The 27,303-nt window shown below is 40.7% G+C and overlaps 1 protein-coding gene across 3 annotated transcripts in view; it reads right to left on the reverse strand.

The window, feature by feature from the left end:
- The window catches only part of arhgef10 (Rho guanine nucleotide exchange factor (GEF) 10), a 52,532-nt gene that overhangs the window by 24,906 nt on the left and 323 nt on the right, over window positions 1-27,303 (reverse strand). The window contains exons 1-18 of one of the 3 annotated variants that reach the window (XM_083923594.1): window positions 19,428-19,500; window positions 19,222-19,331; window positions 15,038-15,424; window positions 13,379-13,723; window positions 12,435-12,471; window positions 12,024-12,112; window positions 10,878-10,934; window positions 10,174-10,361; window positions 8,965-9,081; window positions 8,321-8,432; window positions 7,992-8,104; window positions 7,798-7,875; window positions 7,538-7,717; window positions 7,090-7,206; window positions 6,592-6,684; window positions 5,156-5,326; window positions 4,215-4,360; window positions 3,589-3,773 (exon numbers count right to left, since the gene is read on the reverse strand). In XM_083923594.1, coding sequence (XP_083779720.1) covers window positions 3,589-3,773; window positions 4,215-4,360; window positions 5,156-5,326; window positions 6,592-6,684; window positions 7,090-7,206; window positions 7,538-7,717; window positions 7,798-7,875; window positions 7,992-8,104; window positions 8,321-8,432; window positions 8,965-9,081; window positions 10,174-10,361; window positions 10,878-10,934; window positions 12,024-12,112; window positions 12,435-12,471; window positions 13,379-13,723; window positions 15,038-15,424; window positions 19,222-19,258 — 2,452 coding nt within the window. In that variant the 5' untranslated portion in view covers window positions 19,259-19,331; window positions 19,428-19,500. Of the gene's footprint in view, window positions 1-3,588; window positions 3,774-4,214; window positions 4,361-5,155; window positions 5,327-6,591; window positions 6,685-7,089; window positions 7,207-7,537; window positions 7,718-7,797; window positions 7,876-7,991; window positions 8,105-8,320; window positions 8,433-8,964; window positions 9,082-10,173; window positions 10,362-10,877; window positions 10,935-12,023; window positions 12,113-12,434; window positions 12,472-13,378; window positions 13,724-15,037; window positions 15,425-19,221; window positions 19,332-19,427; window positions 19,501-27,303 lie in introns of those variants that run through there. The other 2 variants (XM_083923593.1, XM_083923595.1) reach the window with 2 other exon arrangements.

Consider the following 27,303-nt stretch of genomic DNA (forward strand, 5'->3'; position numbering starts at 1 on the left):
ATTACCGTTGAGAGTGTGTATCGGTGAACAAACAGTTAAACTGCAACAGAGTCTATGGCACCAAAATGACTGTTTGCTTCTGCCATTCTACTTTCTATTCTCCCTTTTCCTTCCTTCTCCTCCTCCTCGTCTACTTCTACAATAGTCACGGAATCTGCATGGTGCTCCAACTCCATGGCAACCCAGTCCAGTCCTCTCCCGAAGTTCTCGCTGACTGAGCATTCAGGGGACACTTTACCACCGTTTGTGCCTCGCCAGAATACGCATTTGTAGGTGGTCTCTGGGAGAGTTACTCAAAAATGTCTCCCTCTGAGTTTGTACACAAGAGGCTGCTCACAGACACAGAAATGCTTTGTTGTCCTCACACATGCATGAGCACCCCAACACACGGTAGCACACACAGAACACAGCAGGCCTACAGTAGTATATATGGGTTTGGGATTTCAGTGATGTTTTCATGGTCCACGGCTTCTTGTTGTATTCATTCATAGAATTTCAATACATCTAGAGGACATGTTTATTTACTTAAGCCATTAATAAGATCAAGTGAGACAGTTATTGTTCAAGTGTGTTTTGTGACCATGATTGTTTTTTTTTTCCGTTACCTTCTCTGATGGAGCTGTGTGCAATTCTTTATGAACGTCTGTCTCAGCACAGGGGGTTGACTTCAGGTCAGGGCAGAAATGCTGAACAAACCTGTCATGTTTGCCCTATGATGTGTCACACAGGGAGAAGGTGCAACTACAACAGTTCACAACCTAAGACTACTTAAAGGGATAGTTCTGATTTTTTTGAAGCAGGTTCAGCGATCTCCAGTTTGAAGAATCAGGCAGGAGGAAAGGCACGAGGGGGGAGAAATGTACTGTGGACAGGGGCAGCAGCTAAACGTATTTTAGCCAGCTAAAAAAAAATCTCAGTTAAAGTGTCAGACTTTTTCCCAGCTATACCTTGCCTTCAGACAGCCCCTTTTAGTTTATGCAAAGGTAAGTGAAGCTTTTATCTATGCTCTTGTCCAAGCTACCACACTCCATTGACAAAAACAGGAATTTTACCTCACAGAACACTGGAATTGATGGTCTACAAAGGGTTAGGAACTAACAAAACTAACGAACAAACAAACCGATCGGGGCAGCAGTAGACAAGCAACTACCATGTTCTGTGAGGGAAAATTACTGTTTTTATCAATGGAGTCAGGTTGCTCTGTTGAGAGGTTTCTAAAAATGTTTATTTGCTGCCCCCGTAGCAGTACATTGCTGAGCTTCCATGTCGGGACTCCTGACTGCTTCTCTGAACAGGGGCCGTGCAGACCGTCATCTACTGTAGGTAACTATGGATAAGTACCTCATACACCCCCATTTCGAAAAATCAGAACTATCATTTTAATATCACTTCATATAAGCATTGTTCAAACACAGAGAAGCGATCTAACTGCATGTTTTGCAATATTCCTGTGCATGGATTTAGTTTAAATCCAACAGGTAGTTTGAATGCAAGTTATTTATTTGCCTCTCTGTTAGTAACAAGCCCTGTTATTTGTGTCTGAGCTTGCCTTACAGTATATCGCCTCCCTCTTTTGATGTATATTATCTGTATTTGACAGTACAAATAATAGGGCACAACTGAATTGACTATTCCCATACAAAAAACGGGTACTGTGTAACTAATTTCAACTCGGGCCCAACTGCCTGAATGGCTCATTGTGAGAGAGCCAAATGCCACGAGTTTTCTAACAAAACAGCCCTAGCAGCATGGTAGAAAACACGGCAGTCATCCCAGCAAGTACACACTTCCAAAAAACAAACAATATATCTACAAATTACATACTCACTCTAAGCAGCAGGAAAAATGAACTTGAAATGAACAGGCTGCATGGTGGTCTCATTGCTATGAAGTGTAGAAAAGAGTTGAACTAAGCAGAGAGCCACGAAAGAGGTGACATCATACGCGGGAGAGTCTTTTCATTGTCTTCTAGCAGGCTGGTCACTGAGCTGCTTTTAGCTGCACACAGTTGACTGTGAAACAATTGTTTCCACTTCCCAAAGCACACGCAGAGCTTAAGTTGGTTAGGGATTGAGGAATAACTAAATCAGAGTGAGGGAACTGAATGAAAGTCAGCAAGTTATTGTCGACTAATATGTTAATTTAGTCCTGTCAAAGGAATTAATTCTATGCAATGACACTTTTTTAAAGCAATGTAGTCAAATCAAATCTCAAGATGAACTTTCACAACATCTAATGGAATAAACTGCTATTTGTAAGAACAAAACAATATATCCAAGACCCATACAGTCCTTCCTCAGGCCTATGAGGCGAGTGTGCATACTCTTGTATGATCACATCAGGTTAAGATGCGGCTGTGAACCTGTCTGCCCTAGGAAAACCCTACAGTCACAGCAGATGCTACTCAGGACTGTTTCTGCCATCTGTTACATACACTCATGCAACTGTTGGACTTTTCAAATAGCTCACTGAAGTATAATAAGGAAGGCAGGTGGCATGGCAGGAGCTCAGTGCAATAGATAGTCCACCAAGTGTGGCTTTAAGTGGAAGTAAAGGGATTAGGGTGAGATAAAATAAACCAATGTTAAAGCTGTGGAAGAGCGGAAAAGTTAAGTAATCAAACATGACAGGTGGACTGTATGCTACAACACATAAAAACCACCACAGGATTTATTAAAAGATAAATGTGACACTGTAACACCTGGCTGCAAAAGACTGAACATTATGTAACTGTACCGCAGACGTTAGATTAGAGGGAGATGGAGAGATTGATGGTGCTGAGCGAAGAGTGAGTGAAATTCTAGCTCACTAGCAGTGGCAACTGACTGAGAAAGTGAGCCTTTGACCTTAGCTTGAATACATACATGATAACCTTTGACAGAACAGGGATAATACGATGTCAAAGCCCTCACCAGCCCAGCAATGTGTACTACCCCAGCACAGACACATACACACAAAAATCTAAATCCTAGAATAAAAACTGCAGTGCTGAGACCACAAAAATATACACTTCATTATGCCTCTTGTGTGTCGGATCTGGGCCATTTAAAGTGGCTGAGCAGCTGTCTGCGACGAGGGTGAACCCAGTGGAAATACTGAAATCATTGGACTTGGCAGCCAACAGACCAGAGGATTGCAGAAGGAAAAAATACACACTCAGCGGCTAGATGGTTTGTGCAGGACTGACACCATTTTAGAAATGTCTGTGACTGTCCATCAAAAAATGATTTTCCTCTACGTATTCATAATATTATTAAGTAAAAACATGAAACTCAAATTGTTGCAGAAATTCGTTTAGGGAGCAGTACTTTAAAACTCCTAGACAGCCGCTCATCTCCAGGTTAAACAGTAAAGAGTCCAGCACAAGCATAGAGATATTAACAATTAATCACCACAGAGCACTTCATCAACCTTCATCAAGCACAAGCAGTTAACTGATCACCAAGTGCTGACTCCTATATCCCAGAGGCTCAAATCCACATGGCCTACTTTGTACTATCTAACAACTCAGCTAGTTGATCTATCGTACCTTTGTGACAGACCGGACTGCTGATTCATAATAACAGAATGTGACACTTTGGTTCATACTTGGTTTAGCGTTGATGACCACCTTCTCCCCAGAATGGGATGTTTGGTAGCGGCTGTTGTTGGCCATGTCCTCGCTGGATCCAAACTCTAGCACTTCCACGAAGCTCAAAGGCACGCTCCACTTTAGAAGGAACTTCTGATCGAGTGGCGCATTGCCGCTGCCACTCCCACCGCCATCCTGACACCTGGACAGAGCAGAAAGAGATTGTGGTCATGTGGCAGAAATGCCAGAAATTGTCGTGAATGAAGAAAAGGTGAAGGTAGAAAAGAGAAAAAATAACATTAGTGCAGTGGAGGAGACATATGTATGCCATGTTTGTCACTCATCTAGAATAACATTTTTTTTGTAAAAGTCAGCACTTGTTTCCCAGAGGGAGTATGTGGCGACCAACATGTTGAAACCCAGGAAAGAGGCTCTACATCACTCTTGGCTAAATAGCAAGCCAACGTGGGTACATAATGGGACCAAACCTACAGACTCAGAGTGGAAAAAGGAAACCCAAAGACACCAGATACGTACAGTGCTTACCATCTTTCACTACACAAGAGAAATCCTAGTTACCTAACAAGAGAAGGTGCGTATTAAGGGATAGATTAAAAACAAGTCTGGTTCGCATTCCCCTCACCGGATATTGGGCGTGGCACACATGAGAACATCATTGAGCAGGAAGAGGCGTCGTTCCTTGGTTTTGATTATTTCACCACGCTCATTGTAGACCGTCTCCACCATGTCGTCCGAGCGGATCAGGTAGCGGCTGCCATTACTCAGAAGCTTATGGATAGGGATGATAAGGCAAAGTGATACTATGTTAACACAGAGTAGGTACTTGGCTAGCAACACTGAGCTCCGAGAAGGAATGTAAACCATACAGACACCCAAGAGCATCCACGTCAATCACAAGACTTTGTTGATTTACACAAGAAAACAATCCTGATGCATTTCAGTCAATGTTTTTTAAACTCTGGATATCAAGGGTGTCCTGGAGCATGTAACTTCCAAAATTTAGTCAGGCCGGAAACCTTTGTCACATGTGATCTCACTCTTTCTTCCCCCATGTTTCCTGTCATTCTCTACTGTGAAACCAACCACTTTGGGTATCATATAATAAATGGCCATCGACAGTGATAACAGCAATTAAAGGCCACAAGGAACAAAAGTCATCTGCCCCATCCATGTAGGCAATCCTGAAAACACATGCTTACTTCTCGGAGCTGCGCAGATGCCCGAGTGGGTGGCTGACAAATAATTAGGGGAAAGCTGGTATTGAGTGCTTTTGTGCAAAGCCATGCACTAAAAATATGCTATTCAGACAGAGAATACTTGAGAAAATGTGGAGCTCAAGTGCGTGATGGCCGCCCACAATGGGACAGAGAGAAATGCCACAGCATATGCTAAAAGAATCAAACATCAGCCAACAATTTTCACACTGGCTGAGCAATGAGTGCATCATCATCTCTAACCACTCTCACAATCAGCATATAACCACATTCAAGTCACAGCTTCATACTGTATGATTCAAACTACAAACATGCATGACAGGGACCACACACTGAGTAGTGGGCAGACCTTGTTGAGGTAGCGTTCGTTCATGGCCTTTGCAATGTGACGGATCTCGCAGCGCTGGTCGGCTTCCCTCTTCTTTTCATTGAGCTTCTCTGCCAATGTCTCCAGTTCAGTCAGGGCCATCTGCAGGGGCAGACGGTCCGCATGACCCACTGGTGTGTTCTTCAGCATGTCCTGATGAGATGAACAGAGAAGTCATACATTAGTCATTTGTTGATTATCCACACTGACCATAGCTGTGGCTTCCATTCAATTAAATTAACACACTGAAGTCAAAAAGTCTCCATAAACTTCCATCCATAAACCATATACACAGCATACATGTACACACCATATGAATTTCTCTTTTTTTTCAGTCTCATAGGTCTCTGTAATATTTATAATTTCTCAGCCTGACTTCATTCTCACGCTAATAAGCAGATTTTTTTGCTAGCGTCAGAGTCCCTGAACCTGTCTCTTCAGGATCTTCCAATTACGGCAGATGCTCATGACTCTCACCCTGAGATTCTGGCGCTGAGATAGGCACAAAATGGTGGCAATTCTTCCCGAGTGTCCCAAATGGTCCACTGACCACGTTATGTGGATGTTACTGTGCCTGTTGCTTTTACATCTGGGATCCAAACATGGTCTCAAGTATGAAACATTCTGCATCCATCTAGCTTTTCATCCTCTCCTTGTGCTGAAGTGTTTGCATGTCTGGGAGAGCTGGCTGCAACCTCTCCAGAAGTGAAGTCAATGTGGTGTGAAGGCGCCGTCCCATGAGTAGCTGGGCAGGGCCATAGTCATTACTCAGAGGTGTGGCTCTGTATGCCAATAAGGCCCAACAGGGCCTTTTCAAGCAAGTTCTTAACAGTTTAGACAGCGTGCTCTGCCTTTGCGTTACTCTGAGGGTAAGCCGTGCAAACTCCTTCATTTCATTTCCACAGAACTGTGGGCCATTGTCACTTATGTATGACAGTGTGTCTTCAGATGAACAAATATATCTCTGGACTTTATTGGTCCGACGTGCGCTTCTACATATCTAGAGTAATAATCTACTACTAGCAAATAGGCACTGTCATCCATGTTTTTTATATCTATATAGCATACATTCTCATGACTGATGAGGTTTTAATAATAGAACAAATGCTGTCAATCAGCTGCTGTGAAACACATTTATACTTAAAAAAGAAAGCAACCCGGTGTCCTATATTTTTTCTGAGGTTTTCTGCAAGAGGCACAGGAAAAGTAAATATGCCAGGGCAGGATCAAAAGGGATCTGAGGAAACCATTTCCCCTTGGAGCATTTCCCTTGTCTCCCCTTGAAGTAAGCACTGTGAAAAACAAACTGCCTTGATTAATGTGTATAGCACTCCCTCTGCTGGTGAATATATATTTCACACTGTCTTCTGTTTACTGCAGTTTACTGATACCACGCTTAAAATAAGAATTCATCATACCTGGAGGAGCAAAATGAACTGTGGGAATCTCTGGATAGGTTTCATCATCAGACCATATAAAGTCATTCGGTCACAGCTGGTCTCCTGACGATGCTGTAGGTGAGAAGACAGGTTACTGAAGTGTAGTGAGGAACCAGTCTAAAGATTTTAAAAGGACACAAGTGAAAGTGGAATAGGAATAAAAAGCATAATAGCAGGGTACTGAGTTGTTTTTTAAAGGCTAATTCATGTACTTTTAAGTAGAATAATTTTTCATTTTTGTGAGGTAATGATTCTGCCTGGTAATGACCTCTCTTCTGAAGAACAGTAAGAATTTCACTTAATGAATGGTTAAAACGGTAACAGTAAATCCTGAAATGCACAACAATAAAACAATGTGACAAAAAAAATAACAAAAGAAAACATTAGTTCCCTATGCAAGAACAATATTCATGACACTATTACCACACTTGTCGTTCCAGTTTAAGTGTTAGTTTAACATACGCGGTTTTCTCAAACCTTGAGGAATTCCAGGAAGCCAGGTTTGGAGGCGCAAGTCTTCCTTACCACCGCCATTGCAGTGCTGAAGTTGTTCACATATTCGCTGTAGGCATCCAGCACCATCGACTTTGAGAACTGTTGAGAAACACAGATGTTTAAACACATTAACCACTTGCAGGAACTTATTGATCCTGTAACAGTTTTGTATTCAGAGGTTTATTCAGAGACTCATTTTAGTCAAATGTCCTTACACAAAAAGTGTAGAGATTTTAGTTTAAAGCAACTACAAAACATTTATTGTGTGTTGATTTCGGCGACCCCTGTAAGAGAGGCGGTGGTGTTTGCTTGAACACCCCTACCAAGTGTCTTAAAGGTCTTATTCTGGCTAGCAGGTGCATTCGTTTTCAAAATATGTGACCGAGAGATGCATCCTATTTTTAAAAATATTTTTACAGCCACAGCTTACCGATGCAACAAAGACATCCCCAATCATCTCCAGGCTGTCCCACTCAGCAACGCGGCTCGCCAGAGCGATCTGGAACAGGAAGTGGCACTGCAGGATCTCGCGCACACGATAGAAGGTCATCTTCAGTTTCCTGTCACTCAACAGCCTCGGCTCAATCTGGGACAGGGGCTTCTCATATTGCTGATAAAGCAGATAATGTGAACTTTAATAACAGACATTTCAAAGCGGATTTGGTAATCACTGCGGTCTCACTTGCATACCTCTAATATCCTTTTCAGTGCATCAAGATAGTTCTTCTCACTCTCCAGTATAGATCCCAATATACATCTTCTCACCAGCTGTAGAAGAAAAATATGACTGTTCTTCAGGCATTTGAATTTCTTTAACTGAAAATCACCACAGTAAAGAGTTACATAAATTGGGATGAAAGTTTGAGGGTAAGGTGATTCATTACCTGTTGCTGTGAAAGACCCTCTGGGGCTGGACACAGCACCGGCTCAACATTGAAACAGTCCACCTCAATGAAGAGTTCAGACTCCTCATCCTCAAAACAGGCTGACTTCCTCTCTGAAATAGTAAAAAGAGAGAGCGAGTAAAGCACCGAATGCAAAATATTTCAATGAAATTAACAAGCCATATGCTGAAGAGACAGAAAAATGCTTTTATGGCAAATCTATGTTGCCCTAAAATACTGAAACTTTCACATTAACAATGATTTAACACTAACAGAAGAGCTAATGGGGAAGCTAAAGGGATTGCTGTTTATGTAGAAAAATCACATACCGTGACAGAATGACTTGGTTTTGATGAAAGAGCGTCCTTTCTTTACTGCAGCTTTGGTTTTCTCAAGCCCATCTTTGGTCCCATCCTTAGCTGCCTTCACCAGCTTTTGCATCTTTGATGAGACAAAAAACACTACTAAAGCCGCGAAATTAGCAGAGTAATATATTCCACGGTCGAAAAATTTCAATCCAAGTTGAAGTTTAGTTTACATTGTCTACACCTATGGCTGAACAGTTACTGGACTAAGCCAAGCAGGACAGGAACAGTGTTAGAGTAGGGATGAAGATAAATGACAGATTGTGTAAAACAGATGCAACATATATTTTCTGTTACAATATGCAACAGTCTTTACTACCTTGAATGATAAAAAAAAATAAAACTCAATTGCTGATCAGTTTAGTGTAGAATTTAAAAACTGTGAATATATATTAATCATAATAAGACAGGTAAGTGCAGCAGACATAGAGGCAAATTAATTGTATGCAAACCCATCACCAGTACCACCACCACAAGTCATTCACATTGGAGCAGGATCAAGCTACCCAGTCATGAGAGACACCCAGAGTGGTTAGCTAGACTGAGAGTTAAGAGTTGGGACTACTTTGTCTAGCACAGACAGGCAAGGTGAGCCTCAGGTAGTTTACCTTCTGCTCGTGTTTCTGTTTTAACTGCTGCAGCTCTACCGTTCCCACTGTATTTGCCATTAGATCTTTCATCTTTTTCTCATAGTGTTCTTTCAAGCGTGTCAGATCTTGAGAGAGCTAAACAAAAGCAAAGCAGGCGTTACTGGTTATGGTTTTGTAATGACTTTACACCTTAGATTTACAGCAAACTCACTTTGATCTTGGTATGTGTGTTGCTGGACTGCTGACTCTGTCCTCTTCAAAAATTATATTTTTACCATTCACCATTTAAACTGAAATGCACTTTTCCAGAGGGTATGTCTCCTCTTAATCTGACGTTCATGGGCAGTGTTTGGGGCCAATGAAATACGGCACTTGCACAAATATTAGAAAATGAATTCTTAAGTTGCATCTCTAAGATCTGATTCAAATGAATTATTAAACTATAACAGTACCAATAGACTGTCTGGCTGAATTGTCTATAGCCACATTTTATAGCCTTTTGTTTATATTCGTTTGTTATTTTATTTTTCTGATCATTTCCTTCATTATGACAAATTTGACAATAGTTGCAAGCATTTACATGTATATGAAAATTACTTTTTATCCACTCAACACATAAAGGTACAAAATGCAGAATAAAAAAATAAATAAAATAGCTTTCAAAACATCGGGGTCCATTTTTTCACTCACTTATTTCAAATGCCATTGAAATTTGATTCAATTTCAAAAGACTACTGACCATGGTACACTGAAAACAAGGTTCTCAAAACCATAATTCAAAACATTAAAGAGTGCAGTTAGCTGACTGTAAATCAGAGTAATCTCTCTCAGGTCTGCAGAAGCAAATAAACAGTTGAGTCCACTTCAAATGCACATCAGGACTGTACATAATTAAAATACTGATCAAATAATTTGAAGAAAGGTTAAAAATAAGCACAATAAGATGATTTGTTTCAACCAAGAAATTTAAACTACAACTTCATATAAACAAATATATCCGATCTATAACTGGATATGTGGAGGGTAAAATGATTAGACACAAGCCCTCTTACTAATTACAAATTACTACAAAAAAAATGCAAATTACAAAAAAAAGGAATGCTGCTTCATCAGCTGCTGTCATTGCATTACTTCCGCCCACCATCAGATGTAGCGTGATACTGAGACGAGAGTTGTTTTTTGGATGTATTGCTGACAAAGAAATGGGAGGGTGATTGTAATACATACATGGGTTTTCCTCTGGGGTGGCTTTCCTCTCATGAAGGCATGGGGCAGGCCATTCTCAGGGCGACCTTCCCCATCACTGGCCTCGTCATAGCTTTCAAACTCGCTAGAGCTCCAGCCGTTGTCAAGGGAGCTGTTGCAGCCACCCTCCTCGCCAAGTTCCACGTCATCATAGATCATCTCATCTGGATCTATATGAGAAAAACAGGACAGACAAAGAAATGTAATCAGAAATACTATAGTTTAGAAAATGACACAGAACAATTTGTAGGGTTCTTCAATCAAAGGTTTGTCACATAAACTTGTATGTTGTTTTTGCAGATAAACCCAATATAGTGCACTTAAATAGAATAGCCTCGAAATATTTACTGTCTTTGTAAAGTTTATACTGCTGAGAACAAAAGTGTGCTAATATCATTATGTGATCATGTTAACACACAACACAATGAGCGGTAAAAGCTACTTCACTGAAATCATAAGCTACACAAAAGTAAATATTATACTATACTATAATATCAGAACATTCAACATTAGAATCATATTTTCATGACACTGCCTTAACGAATAAATCAAATATCACAGTTTTTGACAAAAGAAATTAGGATATTAAAAGTGAAAGTGAGCAGTGCTGACGGGCTAATAGCTACAGACAGGAGTTAAACTACTACGTTTGTGAAATGCAGGAATGAAAAATTAATTTCACAAACCTGTGTTGGAGTCAGAGTTCTCTCTGGGCACGTCATCGTAAATCACCTCATCTGGATCTGATGCATACAAAGAAGCGCTTACAATAACTAATGTAAGATTTCTCACATAACATAGCTAAGAAGTTCACTCCAGAAACAGGATGCAATGTAGAAGGGTCTGCTTCCTCAAAACAACAGGGAAGGAAGTGTCTAGGAATTCAGTGGTGTCAAAAAGAAAGAAGAGACCAGGTTGAAACTTTGTATATGGCTGGTTATGTTTTCTCTGGTCCCACTTAGTTGATAAAGTAATAACTTTGGGAGCAGTTTTCCCCTGGTTCGGTTTCTTTTCACACAGAGAAGAATTCAAGCAAACCAAGTGCATCACTACAAACCATGTGGAAACGTTCACTCCACTTATTGGTCAGATGTGTCTGGGTAGGAGGCAAGAAAGTAAATACAGCAATAAGGCCCTATGTTCTATACTAGTGAATATGTACTATGACCAAGCTAGCCGTCTCTTGGATCTCCATGGTTCATTTGAACAATTTTCCAGACATTGCTTTGGACTGATGTTGCTTGCTGAGATTTCACTCTGCTCTGCCTGTGTCTTTTAGAAGCTGTGCTTTCAGAAGATTCTGTCGTAAGGATGATTTTTATCTTTTATTCACAAGGTGTACCCCTTTCTGTTTTTTGAGAAGTCTATCTCATCTGAGTTTTGACTCAACGCAGTGACACAAACTACAGTCAGGAGTACCAGATCAACAGCGTGTAGGGGAAATGAATCAGCTGATTAACTGGCAACAGCAGAGGCAAAGACGTTACCAACTGACTTTCAGGCTGATTCATTTTGAAAGAGCAATGGGCATTAGGGAAGCTCCAACTTGACTGACTTCATCGCTCTCTTTGACCAATGGTTTAACTTTATCACTCAGTGACAGAAAGACTCTGTCAGTGACAGAGTCAGGGACTCAGTGAGACTTTGGCATTCATAGGGATGGCCTCGCCATTGCTGCGGTCCAGCCCAGAAAAAAAGATTATAGCACACTGAAGTCATGCACTGTGTGCAGAGGCAAGTACAGAGAACTGAAACAACAGCAGTATTCTTTCCATGGAAGTTATACATGCATCTCTACTAAATTTGCAATGGTTGTTAATATCATTCCTTACTTTCCATCCATGCAGTGTTGGCAGGATCGGATGCCCATTTAGCCAAAGCATCCTCTTCTCTAATAGCTGGATACTCTTCGCTGAAAACACTTGAGAAAAAATGCAAAGAAAAAAAATCATAACTCTATAAACAAATATATAATATATATAATAATCTATAACAATTTTCATTGTCAGGATAACATAAAAAACAAGAAATTATTTTTCTGTATTAATACAGCAATATATTAATCTGCCAATTACCACTTAAATTAGGGTAGCAGTCATTTATAATAAAATGACATGGGTCATTAATAATTACTTAAAAAGTAACTAAAGTAGGGAATATAAATTGCATCCCTATCTTAAGATATAGCCCTAAATGTACTAAATGACTGGTATAGACATGCTCTAGTATAGTATGCCACATACCTGTCAACAGAGGTGTTGCCCGTCCCAACCACAGTGACTGAAGGAGGAAAGGGAGAAAACATTACAAAGAAAATACATTACAATACATCACATTACTGTTTTTAGGTCCAACAGTTCTTGTGATATTTCTAAAGTATTTTTTAGAAAAACATATATCATCAATAAAGTTGTTTCAGAAATCAGCACACTGCATGTCAAGCATGACCTCCCAATTCCAAGATAAGAAACGGTTGCAACTTTTTTTCATATGCCACCAGGTGTCACTGAGGGGTCTATGCCTCATAGACTCTCTAGTCCAACCTTAGTCAAGATGATACTTTCTTATAAATGTGCTTCCATAAATTTCACTTGACACGTGTACCTAATTAAAACTCTAAAATAAGATAAACCCTCTGTTTTGCTAGGAACATGTCATGGCAAACGTGATAACTGTAGCAAAATGTCCTTGATTTGTTTATCATGGTCAGAACTCTCAGATAACAACACTGCAAAAGTGGATCATTTTGGAAAGTCACTGTGTGGACTATGTAGAAACTCTTTTACTAAAACATCTGAGTATTTCAATCTGGTGTGACCTTGGTTAAGGTAATTACAGTGTAATCAGACTTCTCAGTTTGCCAGGCCACAGGCTTGGACTCAGCTACTGCTACATTTTAGTGAAACCGGAAAATCCTCACAGCCAACACAGATCTTTGGGAGGGCTAAATTTAGTCCCTACTTCCTTGTGGCAAGGCTTTAGGAAAAACAAGGGAAAGAAGAAAGGACAGCATTCACGTGTCATAGCCTTGTAACTCTAGGTTTGAGCACAGTAAGAAATGTTCTGTTGTTTTGAATGTTTTAAATAAACATCGGTCTAGATCTAATCTACCTCGTTATTATTTTATTAATAATAATAATTGTGTGCATGTGTTTTCAAAATTTCCCTTCTGCAGGCTCTACTTTACCATCCTCATCCATGGAGAGGTGTCGAATAATGACGGGTGTGGTGTAAGTTGGTGTGATAAGTGGTACGCCAGAGGGGGTTGCATAGCCACAGGGAACTGGGACTGAGTATCCTGAAGTGATGCCAACGGGGCTGGTGTGGATATCCTGGGATTCTCCCTCCTGTTCCTTTGGCTCAATTGGTGAGGAGGCAGAAGAGGAGGGCCCATGCTGCTGCTCAAGCTGCTGCAGTTGGAGAGGAGTGATGTCAATCACAGAGTAGGGGTTGACTTTGCCCTTGGAGCAGGTCCTGGGGACAGCCTGTGGAGTGTGAGGGTCATTGATGGATTCATCCTGGCCCTCCCTGCCTGTTGAAGGAAAGATGATGGATCATAAGATTTTGAAATACATAATACAGGAATACATGATCAGCTTATTTGTAATTATACAATAATTAATAAACTTATTTGACAACTCTATGGGATGGTGTGTAAAAATCATCATTGTGTGATAGACACAATGATGTAATAATTTTCCTAATGAGAGAGGAACCACTTTCGTTATGTTGTTGAGAGTTGTAGTTTGGAAAATGGCCAACCAACTATATCATTATGGTTAGACGGAATGTGAACCAGAACTGTGGCATCATCATTACTTCCTTGACCAACTGACGTAAACAGCTATGGAGTTCTACCGAAGCAATATTTGTTGCTGCCAAAATTAGTCAAAAGAATAATGACTTACAATGTATACGCCATTTTAATACATGGTATTATTATTATTATTATTATTCATTTACATTTTTGATGACTGAGCATAGGCTTTAAGTGTGTACCAATACATTAATCTGGATCAATATATCAATTGAATGATCAATGACCAAATTTCATTGATGCAAAGTGAAAATACTTATACATATCGTCATCTTTAAGATGCTCCTTTATTTTGATTTTACCACTTTGTATTTATTATTTCTATTACAAAAGAATAGATGTTTTTTTATTTAAACGTCTGAATGAGCTTGGTAACAAAAAGTCCAAAAAATTAATCTAATATCGTATCTTGATAAAGCTTGCATTGCTGTCATTTTCATCTACTTCCATACAACAATAAATGCTCTGCTTCTCAAGATGATTTTGTTCACTTTAATACAACTTCTATACAACTTTACTCTACTGAACTCAGCCAATGGAGGTTTTTCCTGATATAAATACAAATTTGTTCAAATCCTGCATGCTATATTAGGTTAAAAGCTGAAGGGGTAGTGCAGTGTTGACACAATTTCTCCTACAATACTGCAGAATGAAGGAGTTCATGAGAATAAGTAACATTACTAGCCCTGCCTGCTGCTGCTGTCACAGCTTTCAGTGATAAAAGCCAGACAACCTCCAGGACCAGGCAGCCAGAGATACAAGGTGATATGAAAGAGACAGACTGCCCCACTTTAGCCAGAGCTGAGTAACCAGATAATATACACAAACATGACAGGAGAATGTAGAGAATTTCTGATTATCAGACATATTCAAAGCATTATTTACAGCCAACTAATTATCGAACACAACTGTAGCACGGAGGGACATCTGCTCTGAGGAGAGGTTAAACTGGGCTCAAATAAGAAGATATAGACCTTTGTAATACTTCTTCCCCTAGAGCCAACAATAAAATGTCAACACTTTGCAAACCTGTTTCTGCATCATCACCATCAAGAGGGGGTGGAGGTGGTGGTAAATCTGCCTCTGTGTCATCAATCCCATGAGCAGCAGATGTCCCCTCTCCTTCTGCTGTTGCTCCACCTGCTGTGGAGGATCTCCTTGTGGCAACTGTTGTGTCTGCTGATGATGGAGCGGTGTCAGATGTGATGGAAGGTGCGGGGAGGTCAGGGCAGGGGAGATGGCTTTCAGGGTGACTGGCCAGCGTTGTGTCTTGACTCTGATCCTTGTTGCTGGGGGCTAGAGGAGTTGGAGGTGCAGGGGATGGGCGGTCAGCCTCAGGGATATCATCATCACTGTCATCAAAGTCGAAGGCTTCCCCCTCATCTTCATCGGCAAAGGGGCCGTTGTCTGCCAACACTGAAAACAGAGTTATGGTTCAGAGAGATACAGTACTGGATTACATTGCTGATCCAGAGAATATCAGATAAAAGAGTCAGGTGGTCTGATGATATTCAATCTACGAAGAATGGTCATATACTGTAGTTCCCAGTGAGGTTTTTGCTTGAAATGCCCACCCCTAATACCATTAGATGATAAAGAGTTGGGAAACTTTCGACTGAGATAACTTTCCCTTTAATATATCTGGTTATATGATGACATTGGAGGCAATATTGCAATTTTACAAAGTATTTAATTCACTGGATTGGTAAAAACAGCTATTACAATACAGTCATTCCATTCATAAACTGTATCTCAAATTAATTCCCAGAAAATTCACAATACTGAGCTAGAATACCATCACAACTTAGCATGAGAAGATTTATATTACTGCTCTATTACTCCAAACTTTGGTGTGTTCAGGGAATCAAACCAGTGACCCTCTGGGTCCAAAGCTAGTTACCCATAGAATGAGCTTTTCTTTTTCACCCAACCCAATTGGATAAGAGTGTGGTTACAGCAGTACCAACAGGCAGCACTTGTCTTTGGGCAAATATGTGTAAATATATATGTTGTGAGCTGTTTATCTGCTGCAACAGTCAAGTTGATAAAGCCTACCGTTGTATGTATATATATATATATATATATATATATATATATATATATATATATATATATGTGTGTGTGTGTGTGTGTGTGTGTGTGTGTGTGTATGTGTATAAAAATACCATACAGATTATCTTGGGATGACAGGCAGGGTCACCATACCACACTGCATGCTTTTCAGAATTTGGCTGAACTCAAGTTAAATTTAACTAGAATTTAACAAAATAATCACATTGTTTCACTCAGACTCCCTGAGAGACTGCCTGCAGATGCACTCTGGGTGGCAGTTTTAGTCCTTGGGTTGTTAAAGTTAAAAGACTGAGCCATATACAGTCGTATAATTAAGGGTGGGGTCTACTATACCGGCATGTTTTCTTACAGACTTTTTTTACATCAAGGCTTTTCACCAAAAGAACACATCAGCTGCTCTACTTTATAGCAAAAACAAACTAGGGCAGCGAGCTACAAGATATAGTTAGTGTTCAAAAGGCGTCACATTCACATCAGAGCACTGACTTGGCAGCAGACAGGAAGGGAACAACAAATGTCTTTCCAGTTTCCACACTGCAATTAGGCTAGCAGGAAAGAGAGCTGATACTCCCCTCAGTGAGTAGTACAGTCTGAGTATTGCATTATTTCTGATCTGTCGAATAGTGTGAGCCTGAGTCAGTGAAGCTTAGTAAAGAGCAAGTAAAAGGATTAGTAATGCAAAGGCTCCACTTTCATGTGATGGCTTCATGTTTTGGCCCCAAGAGCTGAGTGTGTAAAGACAGTATTTTAGGATTCGTTCAGTGGTGCAGTGGAAAAAAAGAAAAGAGAGAGCATCCAAAATGTTCAACCTGAATTCAATGTTGTGGAACAAATTAGGTAATTATTTAAGCAGGGTTCACAGAAGGACAAAATGAGTCACAACCACAGAGCCTGAATGGAAGGAACTCCGAATTCCATCGATCAACTCTTCAGCTCTAAAGTGTTGCTCATTTTCCTGTAGAGAGCCAACATTTAAGGTCTCCTTAACATTTTTGAATGTTACTTTCTGGTCACAGTTTGACTCGCATGCATACCGCAGAATCTCTGTGAGCACTTTCCTCAGTTCTCACAGCTTGATTGTATTGACTCACAGTGTAAAAGTCCTACTCTCATATCCTGTGTTCCCAAAGAAAACAGAAAAGTCCATGTTTGTGCAGGTTGTTTCCACGACAATCGGATCTCCTGTGCATGTGAAGTCATACAGCCGAAATAGCTCAGTTGGGAGAGCGTTAGACTGAAGATCTAAAGGTCCCTGGTTCGATCCCGGGTTTCGGCATTTTGACCTCTTCCGCGAGCCACTTCTTAGTTGCAGATTGAGTAAAGCGTCAGTGTGAATCTTCCAGAAAGCTTTCCTAAAACAGATATCAATAGTCAATCATTTCCAATATCCTTCCTGCCAGACCCAGACAACTTAACATGTATTTGGCGATTTTAAGTTCAGCTGATAAGGTAATTCTTAACACACGGTTACCATCAAAAGAACCACGTTCACTGTTGCAACATGCTTTGTTTTGCCTCCAGGCCTGAGCGGTCCACTGAAAGTGACCAAGTAAATCTTAACTCAAAGAAACAGTCCCTGTAGCAATGCCAGACACTTTGAAGTCCCTCACAGCAACGCACACAGCTCTAAATCACTAGTACGATTCCCTCAGGCTTTGACAGGTAGTTGTTCCACCCTGTAGTCAGTGTGTGAAGGAACGGGCTGTGACTAATGCTCCAGGTCAACATTGCGACCCTATGTCCATCTGCACCCATGACTAACGCTGCATGAATAGAGGGGTGCAAAGAGCAAACCTGGAAACAGAGATGCTATCTGTCTTTTTCCATCTGTGTAATAATGAATGTTGTCGCACACTAGGCACAACTAGCTGGCTAACAGTCAATGGTACTCCAAGACTACATTCATATGTCAATAATTGCCCCAATATGCACTCAGATCCTCTCTCTGTGGTGTCAATGTGATACACTTGACTTTGCCAGAATAGAACAGGACCTGATTTGATTGGATTTGGCCAGATGACGAGTCACAACTGGCCATTCAATAGTACATCTGCAGCTATGCATGTCTGCAGATTAATTATAGAGACTGTGCTGGATGTTGACCTTACAGTGAAAGTACACATCTGTACACACACACAAACGCACACACGCACAAGCGAACGCGAACGCTGAGGAACCCATTGTCAATTCATAATTACAATATGGATTTTGTTCTGTGGGCCTATCTCCACTCCGCCACATAATGGTCTGCTCTAATGAGTCACCGGGTTACGATCTGCTCCAGCATCGCCCTGGCAACAAAGCAAGTGAGTGGCCAGCTGGAGACGAAGCATTTCTCTAGCCTGTGTCTATCCCCGGAGGCTGTGTGTGTGTGTGTGTGTGTGTGTGTGTGTGTGTGTGTGTGTGTGTGTGTGTGTGTGTGTGTGTGTGTGTGTGTGTGTGTGTGTGTGTCTATCCATGCTGCTGCAGCAGTATTCAGCCTAATACTGAGGCACATTGTCTGGTATTCACAGCAGCACAGCACATTTTACCCTCCTTACTCCCACTTTTCCTCTGCCCACACGCTCCATAGCGGTGGAGAAGCAGAGGAGAGGAATCTCTGTTGTTTACTCATACTGTCCAGCTTCACCAGCCCTTCCAGGAAGTGATGTTACCATATGTTGACCTACACAAGTAACAGGTGATACTACTGGTTTAACACTGTAATCTTTCCATTTCCGCCAATAACATCTCAAAATCTTTGTTCTCTGTTGATGTTTTAATGTCAACTGTGAACTGTGTAAAGTTTCAACCTAGGGCTGCAACTGAACAGTTTTCTTTCTGTGTTGCCTAATCTGAAGATTATTTTCTCATTTAAATCAGATTTTAGAAACATCTAGCAATATCTCCTAAAGTCTTAGGTCAATGAATTTGCTCTGTATTATGTCACTATTAACTATCCCAAATCTTGGAACTCCAAATAAGTGGCCCGTACGGGGATCGAACCCGCGACCTTGGCGTTATTAGCACCACGCTCTAACCAACTGAGCTAACCGGCCCATTTATATATAACTTTGTCTACTAAGTTTTTTAATCTTGCTCTGTGAATTCAAGGACAAAGGGAATTTTATGTGCGAGTGACAGAGATTTGTTGACTTTACTTTCAGGAGGCGGGGGAGGAAAGTCTTCCACGTCCATGCTTGCTGCTCTTCTCCTTCACAAGCTCATTAGACAGCAGCATGAGGGGGAGCGACTACGCCGACACACATTCCTACAGGAAAAAGACAAACATCATATAATGGCAAAATAGGCGGGGTGATACACATAGCATTTCCAAATGAATTTAGCAGTGAGGAGGTTTCCATACATCGGCAGTTAGGCACTTGAGCCAGTCAGTCTCCAAAGGCGTAACCACACTCGTTATTCCATGTTATTCAATCACAGCAGCACTTTGTCAGCAGAGGGGCATGGCTGTGTTGTGGTCACAGTCTGGTACCTTTTGTGTCAATGTCAGAATCCCGACCAAAGCTAATTCAGACAAATGAACAAGTGAATGAAAACAAAAGAAGCTCTTATAGTGCTCCTGGGGACTGTTGACTCTACCACATGTTGAAGTGTGCACAACATTCTCATATGCTAATAGGGTGGTTGTAATGTCATGGTTATAAACGGGCTTGGCCACAGTTGTAATTGATAGGCTATACCCTGTGGAGAAACCATTATGAAAAGAAGGAGAGTGGAGATGTCTGTAGCTAAAACATTATTCAAAGCAGGTTCACATTCGGGATTTGACTATTGTTTATTGTGGGTTTCCAGTCACTAATTGATTGAAAGAAGTGAGTCAATAGTAAACATGATGCATCCCTTCATTAGTTTACTCAGCTGTGGCCTACAAAATGAGCAAATTTACTAGAGGTCTTAAACCAACTGCTTTCCCAACAGAAGTAACATTGGCACACATTCTCAAGAGAGATCAAATACAATCAAATGTAGGTCAGACAACTGAACACAGCGAAAGGCAACGACTACTTCTGCCACTTAGAAGCATTTTTGTTCAAGCCCAGGAAAAAAAAATATTCTCATGCTTGATTATCCAAAAGTTTACATTATGCCACAGGCTGTGAAAAATATGATAAATTCATCCACAACCCAGGAACATTACTGTGTCAATAGGGTTCCCCACGTGGCAAATAATATTATACTAAATGACTCGACTCTTGATATCACCTGAGAAAAAATCAACTACAATGTATGCGCATTAAAGGTGCAGAGGTCAATGTGATGTTTTGACTAAGTAGCAACCACACATTTTGGCCCGGGGAAATGTCGAAGTGTCATTAGCATGCTGAGGCAGGAGAGACCTTTGGACCTGCATGGGCACGAGAGACATTGCATTCCTCAGCAGCAGAGCCCTTGTTTGCTGATGTACAACTCGCATCCAGAGGTGACAGTTTCTGTCAAAGGCTTCCTCTAGAAAAAAAAAGTTAAGATGACATCATGTAGGCACATGAAGCGGCTATTGTTGTGGTATGTATGCCCAGTATTCTATACATGCTCTCTCTATTGGTTCAATACAAGCCACACCACAGGTTTACAACAGTTTTTGACTAAGACAAACCTTCACCACAGTGTTGCAGCGAACGAGATCCAAAGGACAACTCATTCTGAGTCTCAAAGCTTGTTTTGTCTACAAATAATGTGAAATCCTCTGCTTCTTTGTCCTCCACCCCATACGCAGGGCACAGAGCCAGAACAGTGGATGCGAACACACAGGGCCAGTGTCTGCTGAATAACAGCGTGGCTGACAGATAATACTAGCGCTAACGGAGGCAGGTAGAGTATGCATAGCCTTAGGAGAAATATCCTACACAATAGAGAAGAATCCAAAGAGAGAAGTAGGAACAACTACAATGTAATATAGTATGACTGACGAGGAGGCCCTCCTTAGGGTTATACAGTCTGAGAAAAGTGATGTATGAGTATTAAACAGGTTGTAAATTGACCGACACATTTTGCAGTAACAACTAACAGCCTAGCCCCAACAGAAGGTTTGAAGGGTGACTCATCTCTCCCTTCAAATGTATTCCAACTTTAGGATAGCAGGAACAGGAAGGAAGGGAGGGGAGTAAAAGTTAAAGATGCAGGTGTGCTCTTCTTGATGCAGAGGAACAGAAGAAAGAAATCAAATTGTGTGGAAAAAGTTGAACAAATATTATTTTTAATTGAAACATTACTTTATTTAAATTTGTTATATGCATTTAGACAACATGATGCACTTCAACTTATCATCTTATAGAAGAGCTGGGTCTGTGTTTGATTGCCTTGTTGCACATTAAAGATGTACTCTGTAAAATGTTCATCTATTTAATTGTCTTTTAAGTTAGTATCTATCAGAGAGTGAGTTGAAACGACGGTGACTGATCATATGACCCACAAATAAAAGCATGTCTACTTGGCTTTTTGCTGAGTATTCCAATATCTGTGTCTGTGGCGACATTCGCAGGCTAAATGTAAATGTTAGTGACGCTGCCAACAGAGGTTGGTCTGTTGGCCCAGATTGTTATTAACGGTTATGCTGTGTTCACTTCCGAATCGGGAATCTTCCAACTTCTGAGTCAGGCTTGTAGTAAGGACAGATGTATAACAGGAACATGTGTGTGTGTGTGTGTGTGTGTGTGTGTGTGTGTGTGTGTGTGTGTGTGTGTGTGTGTGTGTGTGTGTGTGTGTGTGTGTGTGTGTGTGTGTGTGTGTGTGTGTGTGTGTGTGTGTGTGTGTGTGTGTGTGTATGTGTGTGTGTGTGTGTGTGTGTGTGTGTGTGTGTGTATGGATTTAAGAGGGTAACGGAGGGAACGGACTGGTAGTAGAGAGGTGAATGTGTTTCAATAAAGTTTACAAAAAAGCAAACAAAAATAGTGACAAGATGAAGGGGTCTAAAAGAACAGGTTCGCCTGCAATTCGTCGTACTGCCAAAGCGTCTGCTAGGAACAATGCATCTCAATTCTTATGGAGTATAGCTTTAAATCGAGAAGCAAACACAGCCTTTCTCACTCCTGTTTTAACACTAGTCTGCAGAATCCTCCAATCCTCTCCTATAATTACTCTTACTGCTTTACGTCTTTTGACATGCTTCTTGAAGGCATCTTTACGCACCTTTCCACAAATTACATCCTGCATGGCCTGTGGTGTGCTGTGACTTCAGAGACACCTGGCTCACCCCACGGAGATGGCTTCACAAAAGCCGCTACATCTGTAGCATCTGTCAGAAACCTTTCTAAACTGCAGCATTGTAAACACTAACACAATTATGCTGTGCAACAAAAACAGGCAGATGAATAGGTAGAGCCTATGAAATCTTTCAGAGCAGGTAAGCAAATACTCGCCATAAGTTATCTATAAATCTGATAGTGTGCTAAGGTAGGCTAAGGTACTGTATTACAGTCTAATCGGAAAGCAATGATTGAGGACAGAGCAGAAGACACCAGAGAGGTAAAATCAGCCGTATAGTTGATGACAGACTCAGCTGAGCATGTCATTACACGCTGGGAAGGCTCACTTGTGCTCTGCAGACGGGAAAACAGTTGTTTTTCCTGCTGGTGTAAGACAGACAATTTGCTCATCTGTATATTTCTAATAATCTATAAGAACAGACAAAGACAAGGATCAAAAATATGTTGCCATTATGTACCATATTGTCAACACAGGATAAATAGCCACCAATGTCCAGTCATTTGACAGCTGTAGGGATGTCCCTAACATGATTTACTCGAGAAAAGTTTTTAGGCCTGGTGTCTCTTCTATAAAGCTATAACACAGGTTTCACATTGCCCTACATTAACTCACTGCTAAAAGCCAAACTGTAATTCAAAAAATATGACTACGTTGTCTTAGTTTACAAACAAACCGACACACTGTAACAGTAAATTTAAATAATAATAATAATAATACACAGACGCTTAGACACGGTGGGCCACCAAGATTGCAAAAATACAGGAGTTCTCTATTTTAAAATGAGACTACTGTGCATTATCCCTAAATTAACTACATTTCACATTTCTGAAAGGCTGAAAGTCATAAACAAAGCCTGGAAGGGTGGGGGGGGGGGGGGGTGAGGAAGTGAGGCTTGTAGTCTGCCGTGAGTGTCTGTCTGGCTTTGCAGCTCTTTGGCTGAATGTTTCGTTGAGCAGTGTGCCCCAATCTTCTCCTTCTGCCAGGATTACAGTAATCAGGCCTCGACCGAAAAACAGCACATCTCAGGCCTACACAAAGAGCGGACGGACAGGCTCTACAAAAGTACTGTAATGTATTTAAGGGGAAGTTCAGGGGAGGACAGGATTGTACCCCGCAGCATACTAAAAAGCACAAAAACGTAATTCTTCTGAGCCAGCCAGTACTAAAGAGTTAAAAAAATAATATGGCCTTGTGTAGGTTTATAGTTTATGCATCATATAAATGAAGACTAGCGGTTTTATTATTACTTCATTGTATATTGTATATTGCTAATTCTGTATTGTGGTTATCACAACATACTTAGCTGAGCTGACAACGTAGCTAACCAGCCTTAATAACTCACTGCTCTCGTTTCCTTGAATTGTAAACAACATGACGGTGACAATCTGATGTACATCCATTGGTTGTCTGATGTGCCTGGTAGAGCAGCCTGTTCCCTGAAGTCTCAAATCAAAAGCTCTTGCAAACCTCACAGTATCCCAGTATCTGGGCCAACCAGCTTTGACAACACACCACAAATCCCCACCCTTCCACCCTGACCTCAAAGGGGTGGGATTACAAACAGGCATAAGATAGCTGACTTTCAAAAGTGAGAATCTTGACTGCTGTCAAGTCGAAACTTTTAGATCCGCAAGGGACAAATGATTGGAAGCATATTTATAGGCACAAACATCAAAATAAATCACAACTAAGCAATGTTGCTAATAATTACATCTCCTGTTTTTTCGTAGCACCAAAAGTCCTCCACTGACTGCACTGAACCAACACTGAACACAACCAGAAGATGAGGCTGGTATTACCCATCAGCTACCAGTTATTCATTATAGACCTAATGAGAACTGTTGTAGGGTATACACTTCAATAATCAGGCCTGTAGGGCTGCAGTATGTTATTTGATGTCATAGTTGTAAACTATTGGACATGTGGTGTGAGGGGTTGTCCGGATTCAGCCACAACCTCTGGAGCCATGTTTTTAACAGAATCTGATCAATGCTAAGCTACGTTATACACTTTATTGTTTGTGTTAATTTAATGCATTGTACTGTATTTTGTAATTGTGCTTTGGCAACACATTTCAGATGTCATACCAATAAAGCCTATAGAATTGAATTGAATAAAATTAAATTAGATTAAATTAAATTCAACTGAATTGACTCAATCCTAAATGGTGCCATCTCTCACATAACAGTAGTATAACAATAATAATGCATCACACATTATAGTAGCCCTGTTATATTTTTACATTACCACCGAGTTGATTGGTTTTTACATTCATTTTAACTTGAAGGCTGATTCTGGTTTCAATAAATTAAACAAAATAATGACAAAGACCCTCACAGCTTGGGAATCACTAGACAAAATGAAAGACGTGGATGTATAATATGAAACGTAGTGTTCATTTGAAAACAGAGGATGCCACAGTCTTGGCTGTCACTCCTTACTGGTCTCCACCCACCCAGTGAACCACACACCAAAGCTTTGAGAGTCCAACATGTCACCAGAGGAGCACAGTTAAGAGCGTGGTGCGATGTGGATAAGCGGCTGCTTCAAAGAGCTTTTGTTGACTGGTTGGATTCAAACTCTGAATGCATTTTAATATGAATAGAGCAACTCAGTCAGATTACAATAAATTACCACAGGAGCACTGCACTACTCTTGACTGTCACAGTACCAGTCATTGCACTGACTTCAAAGGAAGGAGACACTTTCTGATCCCAAGATTGCCACTGACAGCAACATTACTCATCCTTACTCATCACTGAGCAATTCATAGAGCATGCTACCAACATAAGCGTTTGGACGTCTATGATGTCTACCCAGAACAATAGAACTGCAGTGTTTCTCGCTTAATTCTGGCTTTAGTGACATGTCATAACCCTCACTAACCCTCCCCCCTCATTTCCTGTCTCTCTAAATGATAATGGACTTGCATTCATATAGTGCCTTTCTAGTCTTCTGCCCACTCAAAGCTCTTTTTACACTACATGCCATATTCGCCCAGTCACACATTCACTAATAGCAGTGGCTGCCATTCATGGTGCCAATCTATTAATCAGGATCTAATCTAGTCATTCATGCAAATTTTGCAGCAATTTGTGTTTCAGTATCCTGCCCAGGGACCCTTCAGCCCAGGGACGGATCGAAATTGCTGAGTAGTGGACGACACTGTCTACCTCCTAATAAGGGTAATAATGCCATAAAAAAAAGTTTGACAAACAGTATATATAAATATGATGCATACTAAAATGATCCATAATGCTCTAAATCTATGACACATGTTCCTAACTGCTTAACAAGTGTGCGGTATGTAAGCAATTTTACGCATCCACCTGCAGAGGAGCAGTAGCTTTTCTATCCCAGCTCGTGCTGAACTATGTTGCTAATCCATGTCTTATCTGTGGGACCTTAGTGGGGTGGTGGGTGGACAGTGAATCCATAACTGCCTTCCTAAAGAATGAATGGTATGCGCCTCTGCTCAACCACTGTGTACTGTAACACCCTGACCTTAGTCATGGCAAACAGAAGGCATTTCCATGAGCCGCTATTGGCAGGGTAAAGTTACTTTTTTGTACACAATTCCTGGTATTTCTCCACTGAACTGCATCTGTGTTTCCCGACATAAACAAAGACCGTAGAGGATATTGCATTTTGGCTGTATATGTACATGCCGACAACACTGACAAGATGTTAAAATAATGTCTTCCTAAGCATCTACGCTACATAACAGACACGGCAAATAACATTAACATTGATTGTCAACATCCATTTCCTCGAAACACCAACATTTTTTCTTTAGGGGTGTCAGAAAACATCCACTGTAAATGCAGCTGTGGTGTGATGAGGAGTGTCACACAGAACAGACTCTGTGTCTACATTACTTTTAATGCAGAAGGAAATTGCAATGATTATGAGCAAGTTAAAAAAAAAAAATCTGTGCTCCCTGGGCAGCCTTGGCTAGGTGTTATTAAAGCGAGGGGAGACATTAAGCATCTGTGTTTGCAGCCAGGCCATCCTGGTTATTTGCTTAACAAATTACTAGTGGAGATTGTTGTGTACATGCATGTGTTTGTGAGCATGTCAACTTTCACCCATACTGGCTGAGTAAACCGGACAAAACAAATGAAGATCAAATCACTGACTGTATTTACACCATTTTTCAGAGGCTTAGCCAAGCTTAATAGATTCCTGAAAGCACTTGCCTTTTGTTGTGGAGAAAGACAACTACTAAGAGAAACCATGGGAGAAACGGAATAATTAAATAATGGTTTTACTACCCGTTTAGTCAGATCTTCCAGTTGACTGAAGCTGTGCTGGGCTTTCACTGAGGAATGCTATGCATGACTACTTGAATTTGTAGTTGGGCTTACTGCTGCAGCTCAGGAAGACATTCTCATTTATTCATAATGGTAGGAAAGTATTAAACCCCACAGTTGTTCTATTTTATATAGATTTAGTATGGATTAAGTTATTCTTAACAAGAAAGCAAACGTGTTTTTCAGTTTAGTCTGGTCAGTTTTATAAAGGCGAAAGGCTATCTTCCACCGGCAAATGCATCTTCACTTTGCTTTAATCATTTTTATGTAATATTTAAGTTGTCCTTTTTATCCAGTGTACCTTGTATGTATGTTGAGGTGTTAATATCATGTTTTCTTTGCCATGATATTGTAAAGGATTGTTTTTTCAATTTAAAAAATGGCATCCTCGAAAAGGGACAATGTTTTCATAAAAGATGAGATTGAGTCACACGCATGCAACATGACACTCAAAACCTGAGGAAACAGGCTAGTATCCTGTAGAGATTTTTTTTTTTTACATTGAGATGATACATTTGCATTTCTTATAACAGCTAATGTCGAGATAAGGACGCAGTAATTCACTTAAATGCGTAGAAAAGCAGAGTGCCTGTCTTTGCTATAGCAGGTAACTTAGTTGACAGTGTTGGCAACTTGGCAAAGTTAGCTGCAGCGCCACGTTATAGCCATCTCCCAATGCACCGTTTTAATACCAAAAATACA

This window comes from Echiichthys vipera (genome assembly GCF_963691815.1).
Source record: "Echiichthys vipera genome assembly, chromosome: 12".
Lineage (NCBI taxonomy): Eukaryota > Metazoa > Chordata > Actinopteri > Perciformes > Trachinidae > Echiichthys > Echiichthys vipera.